Source organism: Polypterus senegalus, chromosome 3 (assembly GCF_016835505.1).
Source record: "Polypterus senegalus isolate Bchr_013 chromosome 3, ASM1683550v1, whole genome shotgun sequence".
Lineage (NCBI taxonomy): Eukaryota > Metazoa > Chordata > Cladistia > Polypteriformes > Polypteridae > Polypterus > Polypterus senegalus.
The window spans coordinates 45,692,273-45,703,294 of NC_053156.1; the positions used below are offsets into that span (position 1 = coordinate 45,692,273).

The window sequence follows — 11,022 nt, forward strand, 5'->3', positions numbered from 1 at the left end:
TTGCTAGGATGATGAAGAAGGACTTCACCTCTCAGCATGACAGTGACCCAAATCATACATCAAAATCAACAAAGGAAAGGCTTCATTAAAGGAGCATCAATGATTAATCCAGTTGAAATCTTTGTCCCAAAGAGAGCTTAGTATAGGAGATGCATTCGTAATTTGACAGATCTAGAAATTTTTTGGAAGGAGGAGTGAGCAAAAGTCAAGTCCAGATATGCCGAACTGATAGACTCTTACCCAAAAAGGCAGTGCTATAATAAAATCAAAACGTGCTTCAACTAAATATTAGTTTAGGGGTTGTGCAAACTAATGCAAGCAGGATTTTGTTTCCATTATTCACTAAACAGCTTCTGGATTGTTTTCACCTTCTTTGTACAGATTTCAATTTTGCAATAAAGATGACTACATTCTGACAGGATCTATTGTTGCTTTTTACACAACAATATGTTGATATTTTTCTATTCACACACTGAGTACTCAAGAACTAAATATCTCTCATACAGTGGCATGCAAAAGTTTGGGCACCTATTGTTTAAAATGTCTGTTACTGTGAATAGGCACTTTTTGCTTTAAGCTAGAATACAGAGAGCAAATGCATATTTGCATATAAAATATGCGAGTAGAAGAGAATGAATACCAGCTAACTGAAAATAATTGATTTATTATGTTTACTATGCACTCTGAATAAGTATACAAACAACTTGACTACAGTGCTTACTTGTAGCAAATGAACACTATGCTTACCTTAATTTTTCTTATCCATGAAGAACAAACTGCAACTGTATAATTTATTCTAAATCTAAACTTCATCTTTCAGCTGCTCCCGTTAGGGGTTGCCACAGCAGATCATATTGTTCCATATCTTTCTGTTCTATTACACCCATCACCTGCAAGTCCTCTCTAACCACATCCATAAACCTTCGCTTAGGCCTTCTGCTTTTCCCCTTCCCTGGCAGCTCTATCCTTAGCTTCCTTCTCCCAATATACCCAGCATCTCTCCTCTGCACATTTCCAAACCAACACAATCTCGCCTCTGTGACTTTGTCTCCCAACCGTCCAACTTCAGATGACCCTCTAATGTACTCGTTTCTAATGCTATCCATCCTCGTCACACCAAGCGCAAATCTTAGCATCTTTAGCTCTGCTACCTCCAGCTCTGTCTCCTGCTTTCTGGTCAGTGCCACCATCTCCAACCCATATAACGTAGCTGGTTTCACTATCGTCCTGCAGACTTTCCCCTTCTCTCTTGTTGATACCAGTCTGTCACAAATCACTCCTGACACTCTTCTCCACCCATTCCACCCTGCTTACTCTCTCTTTTTCACCTCTCTTCCACAATCCCCATTACTCTGTATTGTTGAACCCAAATATTTAAAAATCACCCACCTTTGTCAACTCTACTCTTTGCTAAATTCTCAATCTAAACAATCATAAGATATTCAAATATGTGCAGGAAAACAGTTCACGAGATTTAAAAAGTATTCTTTTCAAATTAGGCCAAAAATTGTTGCTTAGCTGGAAACAAAATAATAAAATGAACAAAAACCAAAGACCATTTTGGTACAGCTAAATAGTCATGATTTACTTTTGTGAGCCAAGGTATGTCATTAAACTATCTGTATTTCTGCATATTAGAATTTAGATTTTCCGTTCATATTGCAAAGACAATGTAATTGTTGTTTACTTATTACTGTGAACCTAGCCTATCTCAGCTAACACAGCACAAGGCAGGATGGACAATACATAGATATATAAATCTTCTGAGCCAGTTGATTGTCATTATGAAATATGTTTAATTTTCTCCTGAAACAGCACTAGGTCTAATTAAAAAAAAAAAATTGTATGCCAAAATTATACATTTTCAAATATTTTCTATTTGAAATATTAAATATTGTAAAATGCTAAAATAAGAATTAGAATAAGTATGAAAACAATAATAAAAAAAGAACTATATATGATATTGTAAATATGCTGATCGGAGTTGTTGCATCACATATCCAGCCTCATGGACTGGATTCCCATGCCCAATCAAAGATTACAAGCTCTCCCTAATTACTTTTGTCAAGGTATTTAGAATTTCTTCCCATATTCCCAAAAATGTATCCACTATGTTAACTGGTGACTGTAAATTGAAATTATGTAAGTGGTAAAGGATGTGGATAAAAGTCTTGCGATAGATACCCTGTTCAGGGCTGTATATATTTACAGAGATAGAAATACTAAGTACTGCTCTACCATGTGTGAATTAATAAATCCAATACCCTAGGTTTGAATCTTGTACCCAGACGTTACCCAATTGGAGTTTACATGTTATTCTCATGTCTGTCTGTGTAAATTTTCCTCCCAAATGGCCAAAGACGTGCTGATTAGTTTAACTGGCAACACTATTCTGGGCATATGTGAATGAGCCATTGGATGGACTGGTATTCTGCCACCTAATGCAGCCTGGGAAAGGTTTACCCTATGACCTTGAACTGGATTAAGCAAGTTTAAGAATGTTACACACACACACACACACTCATTTTTAATATCATGCAATGTTACAAGAAAAGCTTACTAAAACAAACTACCTTAGAGTTGATGGAACTGATTTCTATTCCAGTTTGTAAATTCCTTGTCATCTCTTGTGCAAGTGTTTCCATTTCACTGCTACCACCAGCCTGGTCATGGCTTGAATGAATAAGGTCTGATCTGGACATGTTGAAGTTATCAGACAGAGAAGCTCCAATGCTTCTTGGTGAAAGATAATGGCTGGAAGAGAAGATATCTGTAAAATTGTGCCTGCCGGCAGAATTTACTCTAGGGTCTGACTGGTTTCTACTGAGCTTTAATGCACATGGCACAGCATGTTCTACAGAAACTGGCTGGCAATCACTGTCGCTTGAATCCAGTGCCAAAGGCTTCTGTTCAACAGAGCAAGGTGAGCATTTATCCTTAGGACTATAATGATCTGACTCCAAAGGGGAATTAACTGAAGAGCCTAATGATGAATCAGGAGATCCAGTATTAAAGGCGACCTGTCTTTTGGCAGATTGCTCATTTCTTTTTCCAAACACTAGATTGTCATTGTCTCCACTTATTCCAGACCATGTTCTTCCCTCCGTCTCTATACTGTTTCTTAAGGACATATGCAAACGAGCGCTGACTTCATTAGAAGATCTAATAGTGGAGTAAGGACTTGAAGGCCAGGAATGAGTCAGAGGTTTCTGGTTAATGTCGATGGTACCTTTTTGGTCATGTGTACGCCATCGAGGGGAATTAGGAGCAGAGCAAGGCTGGGATGAAGCCAATAGATCCACATCGCTAAGAAGGTCTTCGCTTTGCAATGCCATATTCAACACCATTGAGCTTTTACTTTAAAGCCAGAGAATCAACAGGATACCATCACAAACTGAGACATATAGATCTAGAAAAGGAAAATGTAAATAATTAGTACAGAGATTTGCTGAATTATAACAAACTGTTTAAAATGAACTCTTAGAACATACATTTTCTACTTTATATTCTAAACAGACAATAAATCGCTTCCTTCCATGTTTTCAGTATCTATTCTCAAATTATCCCACTTAACCTGAAATGAGCTACAATACTAAGAGGAATTAAGTTCAGCTTCTGAAAAGTGGGATATCTGGGATACTGTTTTATAAGGCAGAAAAAGTTAATATAGTGTAGTTTACTCCTAAAATGTTTATTCAAATACAGATATGCAGGGAACTGGAGCCTAAAACAATAAAATCAAGTATAAGACAGAAATCAACCGTAGATAAAGAAACATTAAAAAGAAAAAAGAAAGTCTTTGCAATTAACAAGAGATTTTTTTTAATTTAGGTTGATTTATTGAAAATACACAGGCCTCGGCAATTCAAGCAAACCATGAGATATACCCTGGTTCACACAAGAAACATAACTGAACCTTCTTTACCGGCAAAGTGAAACAGGTCAGCCCCAACACAATCGTCTTAAGAAGAAGTTGATTTCTAGCCATAAATAACTGTGAAAATTACAACACAAAATAACTGATAATTTTTATCCATGGTCTCACTCCACCAGACAAGCTAATTACAAACCTAAGAAAATCCAAGTATTTTTAAACCCAGTAAATCAAATTCAAGGCCTACTCACTGGCATCAGGCGCAAGGCAGGATCAAGCTTTGAATGGGGCGCTAACACATTCTAAGACTTACACACACAGGGTCAATTAAAAGTCGCTAATTAACTTATCACACACTTTTTAAAAATGGGAGGAAAACGCAAACAGACAATAGAAGAAAGCACAAGATTCACAAAAACATCCAAATGCATATAATTAAAAATGTTTTATTTGAAGTTTAAATTCTGGTGAAAAGTTGCACATTCATATTTCACTTACTGTACGTTAAATAATGCACAAATGCTATTGGTAGTACCATTAGACTTTGCTATTGAACTTTAAAACTGCTATAAAATGTTCTCACCGCCATCTTAAATTAGCACCAGGTACACCAAGATACTGTTTACTATAATGAGATAGCAAGGTTTTCTCATTCAAACGGATTAATGTATGGCACTCCTAAGATTTAAAGAAATTAGCAATAATTTCACGCAAACAGAAAATGCAAAGAATGACCACAGTACTGGCAATTGCAAAAGCAAATTCTATGACTAAAAAATGATCAAATGTAAGTGCAGTTGTCCTGATTTGGTAATACTACAACTTAATCACATGAATTTTAAGCAAGCCCAACAAATTTGAAGCATTCCCTGACAATTCCCAGAAATTGTCATCTCTTGCGCAAGTGGGCAGGTAACTTTTAAACATGTTTCAAGGGAACAAAGGGTCAAGAGAAAGTATAGCAAGTAATATAAAATTTTCAAACCCACTTAATACAAATCCATGTAAGAATTTCATTGTCCTCTGTACACATGAAAATAAGCCTATGATCAAAGTCATGGCCATTTGGGGGCCAATGCTGGAACCAGTTCATCATTTCTGCTGGAAATAAAGCTAGCAAGTGCATTTGACAGACTACTCTATCGTATTTAGATAGCACCTGTGCTGAAACATTATTTTATTTAAGCACAGTCTAGAGAAATAATAGCAGCAACAAATAAATGCATTTAGAAGACAGATTGTCTGTTCTTTCCAAAGAAATACAGTGGCTCTAACTTTCACCCTGAAGCTAGCATGAATTTATCAACTTACTCAGCTTCTCAATACTAAAAGAGCTACTGTTGAACAAGTTAAGTAAGTGTAAGTGGGGTACTTATGATATTGTTGTCTTGTCTTGTGCTTTACTTCCTGCCAGCGTTGATTCCTCTTCAGGCATTTATGCACTGAGCTAGTGCTGTCGTGGAACACCACACAGTGAATAAACAACCACTTTCTCTGATCTTCTGGTCAAATACTCCCACACAGAGGAGAATGTTGCCTGATGTATTGGGAGGACTTCTGCTGAATGTGGTGCAGGGGCTGACACAATTAGTCTATACAAAAACAATATAAAGAGTTGTAGCATGTCGATGCACAATATAGGGGGAGGGGCAGGGACAACTAGTCAAGTACAAAAAAACACTGACTAAACTTGTTAGTCAAGTAGTCGATTAAATCGATCAATCACGACAGCCCTTGATTAAATCTGTTTTTAACCGCTTTTATTCTTAATACAGCAATAAACCTGTGAAGTTGACAAAAAGAGTTCATTACTATGGGTTTTGATGCCATACACCAATAAATTACAGAACATCTTCAAAATTGGTTGTAATATCCATTTATTCTTACTCCCACTCACATTCTCAAAACTTATTCCACAGGAATATATTGAAAAAATTGTTTCGATTATTTCATATTATTTTTATATATTTTTGGTGGTGAATTTTAAAATGAAAACCATTTTTCATTATCATGCAACATTTTTTCACAAAACACATTTTTTATTGTTTTCACAATACTTTAATGAAAATTTGTTTGAATTTTATATTTTTTTATATTAAATATCTATGTTTAATACAAAATATGTTATTTTATTTGATAATATGGACAGAATATAGCTGGAAATTGGAAATGATCCAGGTAAAGTTCTGCTACCACTGTTTCATATTAATCTTGATTTAATGAAGCAGTCTGTCAAATCCCTACCAAAAGATGATATCCGTTTTATGTATTTGTGCCAAAAAGTTCTCAGTTTTATTGGAGGTTAAATTGAAAGAGGCCACTTTTCGCAAGATAATATTAGAAAAATGACTTTGGATGGAGAATTTATGGTGCAATGAACTATGGGCAATAAGAGGCATGGAAATCATTCAAAGAAGTCATTTCTAGGAGTTCAGATAACAATAAAGACCCAAACTATAAATAAATTGTGAAAAATGTATTCGTTAAGTTTAAGGAATTAGGTTGAAACATGAGTTTCAAAGTTTACTTTTTTGGATTCACGTGTGGAGTTTTTTCCCTGAAAATCTTAGATCAGTGAATGAAAACCTGGGTGAAAGAGTCCACCAGGATAAGGTACCAGGGACACTGGAATGTCAGTATGATGGTGGACTACTGCCGAACGATTCATAAGGATGCACTTGAAAATCTATACAAGCGACAGGCCACCAAACAAGAAAAACTAAGACATGACAAAAACTAACCATTGTATATAAATACACTAATATGCACTGTTTTCTAATATGCATTGTTCATAAATAGTAGACTGACTAAGTATTTTCATATTAACTTGATTTAGAACAATTAGGGTTGTCAAAAGTATCAAAATTGATAGTTCTCAATATTTCAAAATTTTAAAGTTACTTCATTATTTAATTTTCATGGTACTGATTGAATAGCTTGTATTATGAATGCACTTCCAGTTCTCTCTGGCATTTGACAATTGACACTTGTAGGCTATCAATTGGCATGGATGGAGTTGCAGCCCTGTTTCCACCCACACGCAAGTTTTAATAAGATGACAACTTCAGCAGCATCGGAGCCTTCACTGACATGCTTAATTGGCAACGAGAGTAGCCAGAGTGGCATCTGGAAATACTTCAGCTTTGTGACAAATGGGGACAGAAAACAAGAATATACAAGGTAAGCCTGCATGCAAGTTTTACTACTGCACAATACTAACTAAAGGGAGAAAATACAACTAATTTAATCTCAAAGTTGAAGGACTAACACTGTAGGACAGACTGACATTATATATTATTCTGCTATGGCTAAAACACAGATCCTAGTTTAAAAGCCAGTTATTGGCAGCTAGAAAGTCTCAATATCCATGGCAGGGTCCCTTTCTATAATGCAGCTTTTGAGATTTATATGAAAAGATAAAGAAGGACAAACAAACTGTAATTGCCTTTACTACACTACTGGCATGGTGACGTATCTTGCTCAAATGGATGAATCCTAACTCACCTATTCTAAGTCAGTGGGTAACTGATGTTATATAATATTTGAAACTGGAAAAAATCTAATTCTCACTTAGAGGATCTGTACAAAACCTTTTCAAAACCTTGTAGGATCTAATCAATAACATTTTAGAATAAGTATTTAAATTGACGAAGCAGGTTCTCTCCCCTCTTTTACTCCATTTATCTTTATTCATTTATTAATTTACCTATTTAATTATTTTTACTAGCATAAAGTTTTACACTGCTGCCCTAGCTGTCTTTCTCAGGAGTGGGGGTTGATTTGTTTCAAACCTTTTTTTTGTAAATCTTGAGTCATTCGTATGGAATTTTATTTGATTTTAATAAAATCAACAAAATTATTAAAAAAAAAAATCAATTCCAGACCATGTAAACATGGCAGTGACATCTCTTGAACGTACGAGCTGGGCACCCAATTTCAAACATAAGCCCATGACTCAAGGATGAGTAATATTGAAAAACAGAACTTTGCACCAATGGTCAACAAAATTGTATTTTTTTTAAAATGACATTAAAGGCTTTCTGTTCTATTTCTATTCTACTCCGTTCCTTCCTTTAAAATCCCTTGTAAGACTCTCACTTATTGCTGTTCTCATCAAGCTACAGCTCATCCTGGTCATTACTTTAGTTGTTCATACCCAGAACCCATAACTTAGATGATGTGGCTGCAACAGAGGTTGAAGCAATCCCTTTTCTCCAAAGGGCAACTGTACTGGACTGGAAAGGTGGAATACTTATCTGTATTGGAGTTGGACAAGGATACCATTAGTCCAAACTTGCTGAGGAATAGCAAGTACATAGGCAAGAGACAGAGCTATGTGAAAGCCACACATTCGCCTTGCTAACAAGAGGAGAGAACTGATCACCATCTGACCCAGCTGGGATAACTTTGCTAGCAACTGAGGACACGGTGTGTATAAAAATATTTGAAAAGAAACTGCAGTACCAGCTGTAGCCAGAAAGTACAACCAAAGGCGAAGTAAGAAATGAGCTCCTGAGCAAAGAAAGAAAGTTCACTGAAAATCTTTCCACATGTCTGAAGAAAACAGAACAGGACAGGAACAAAACATTACTTACACCAAAACAATAATTTCAGCCTCTTTGATTACAAGAACTATTAAAATTAAACTTAGTAGTTGAGCAAAGCCAGATAAATAGATAGAACCACATCAGAGAAAGTAAATGTTAATGTAGACTTTTGCTGATCTATGAAATATGTTCATAAATTGTATAGAACTTTCAATTTCTGGCATCCTGGTCAGAAAGTGAAACAATGATCCCTCACATTTCCTACAATATGCAAGTCAATACAAAAAATTTTGAGAAGTACCGGACTTCTACATTTAAAAAATTAATAAATGCAAATCTGTAAAATGTTGCTTTTGAAGTAGCATATGACATTTACTAGTGGCGCTACTCCTCTGTGTGCTCATATACTTCCAGCTGTGCTTCAGCCCATGTATTTACTATGTCAGGGCTTAACTGCAACCCAACAAAACCATGTCTCAGTCTCATTCAAAAAATGTGGAAGATACAACGACACTGTAGTTTATTTACATATAATTGCAATGTGCACCTGCATTTATGCAAAGCCTTTAAGTATATGTACAATGTTTACAAAAGTTTTCCATTCTAATTCAATCGACTTTTAATGACACTTGTAACATTTCATTGTTCTACCTCATATTTATTTTCATCAATGCCAAAAAGTTTTTACTTTTATTGTTTACTGAACTTTACTCTTACTTTTTCCAAAAGATTGAACTACTTTAATTATTTTCATTTAATATCTAAAATTATTATTTGTTTCCATTAATGTAAAAATGTCAATGCATGGAGAACTGAAATGTATTAAAATATATTTTCTGTTTAGTTATATCATTTATTGTATTGGGTATCAAACATTGTATCAATTTCAATACTTTTCTCAGTATAGTATCAAAGTTTGAAATTTTGGTATTGTGAAAACTCTTGTGCTAAAAATATGATGTGATAGAAAATTTTTGTTGTTGTTGTTGTGGTCATAAATGTAAATAAAAACAACTTCACCAAGGCCTAACATATACATCTTCAAGGACATGGGATGAAAACCAGCATTCCAAACGGAAAGCCAATTAAATACACATGGAGAATGTCCAAACTGCACATGGGCTGTGACAAAAAAAAAACACCCTATTAGTTAAAAAAAAAACTTTTTTCCATCTCTGTAACGTATCCTGTGTTTCCTCTCCTATTCTGATGCTGAGAAACTTGTCCATGCTTTTATTGTATCTCGCTTTGACTAATGCAACTCTACTGACAGGTGCTCATCTAATCTTTTACACAGCTCCAACTGATTCAAAACTGTGCTTCAAGACTCCTTACACAGGCACTCAGAAGCAAGCAAATCACACCAACTCTGCTCCGCCTCTCTGTGTCTTCCAGGACTTAATATAAAAATGTATTACTAACCTACAAAGCTTTAAAAAGGCATTGCACTGGAGTACATCAGTAACCTCCTCCATCTTTAAGCATCCTGTTTGCCCATGGAGGTCCACTCTGTCAGTATTGTTGTGCCCCAAACTAACCTTTGCTCTGTGGGTGACTTCAGCTTTGCTGCGCCCAGCCTTCGGCACTGCCTCTCTAAATTAATGAGATCAGCTGACTATATTCTTTAAAAAATTAAAAAATCTTAAAACACTTTTGTTCAGGGATGCCTTTAACTTCTAAGCCTTTCTTTCAGTTTATCCTCTCCGTCCAGTTGCTCTGTATGACTTGCAACTGTATTACAAATACTGTAATGACATGTGTGCAGATTTTTTTGTAGTATTTTGTATATTTATTGATTTATTTTCCATTATTCTTGGTCAACGCTTTGTATTTTCTGCTGTTGCTAATGCAGATATAGTGTATATTCCCTTTTGTTCGTGATTTGCGTTGCGTATGACAAAGGCGCTATATAAGCATTATATATGTATTATTATCATTATCCACTTTAAAGGTTTTGAGGGTTTATTAAAGTCATTAACATTTTCACTTTTTTAAACACATCTGTACAATATATTCGTGGAAAATGATCAAAATTAATATTGCATATATTGCTTCCTCCAACATACCTAAAATCTACACATTACGTCAACTGGCAACTCTAAAGTTCGCTGGCTCTGTTGAGTTTGGCGTCCCGTCCTGAACTCCATCCTGCTTCGGGAGGTGGCTCTAAAAAGGAACACTTTCCGTTCTTAATGTAGCAATGATGAACATGTTGCTCTATCTTTAAAAAAAAGATGAAGACGCAGCAGTCGTTTAACTCTCCAGTCTTTTTTGAATGAGCAATTCAAACAATACGATGTAAATATGGCCTCGTACAGTATAACAACATTTAGAGCGTTTTACTACTAGAGCTCGTAAGGTTAACGGTAAACCTTTACCCGGATGACTCACACACAGTGAACCTTACCTGCTTCTCTGCGAAGCCACGAAAGAGATGGGTAACAGCCGCCTCCTCCTCCACACCCACTTCAGTAAAAGTAGTCGAAAGAACGCCTTTTAACTGTCCTGTTGAACAACGTCTACGCTACACTTTCCGCTGATCGTAGTAGAAATCACCAATTTCTTCGTTCTTGTTCGAAACCACAAGTTATAAAGAATGTG

At 35.6% G+C, this 11,022-nt stretch overlaps 1 protein-coding gene across 2 annotated transcripts in view; it reads right to left on the reverse strand.

The window, feature by feature from the left end:
* Window positions 1-10,914, reverse strand: part of cntrob (centrobin, centrosomal BRCA2 interacting protein) — a 101,060-nt gene extending 90,146 nt beyond the window's left edge. Inside the window, exons 1-2 of one of the 2 annotated variants that reach the window (XM_039747096.1) lie at window positions 10,829-10,914; window positions 2,574-3,409 (exon numbers count right to left, since the gene is read on the reverse strand). In XM_039747096.1, the coding sequence (XP_039603030.1) occupies window positions 2,574-3,347 (774 nt within the window). In that variant the 5' untranslated portion in view covers window positions 3,348-3,409; window positions 10,829-10,914. Of the gene's footprint in view, window positions 1-2,573; window positions 3,410-10,487; window positions 10,570-10,828 lie in introns of those variants that run through there. The other variant, XM_039747097.1, reaches the window with a different exon arrangement.
* Between the last annotated feature and the right edge of the window lie 108 nt (window positions 10,915-11,022).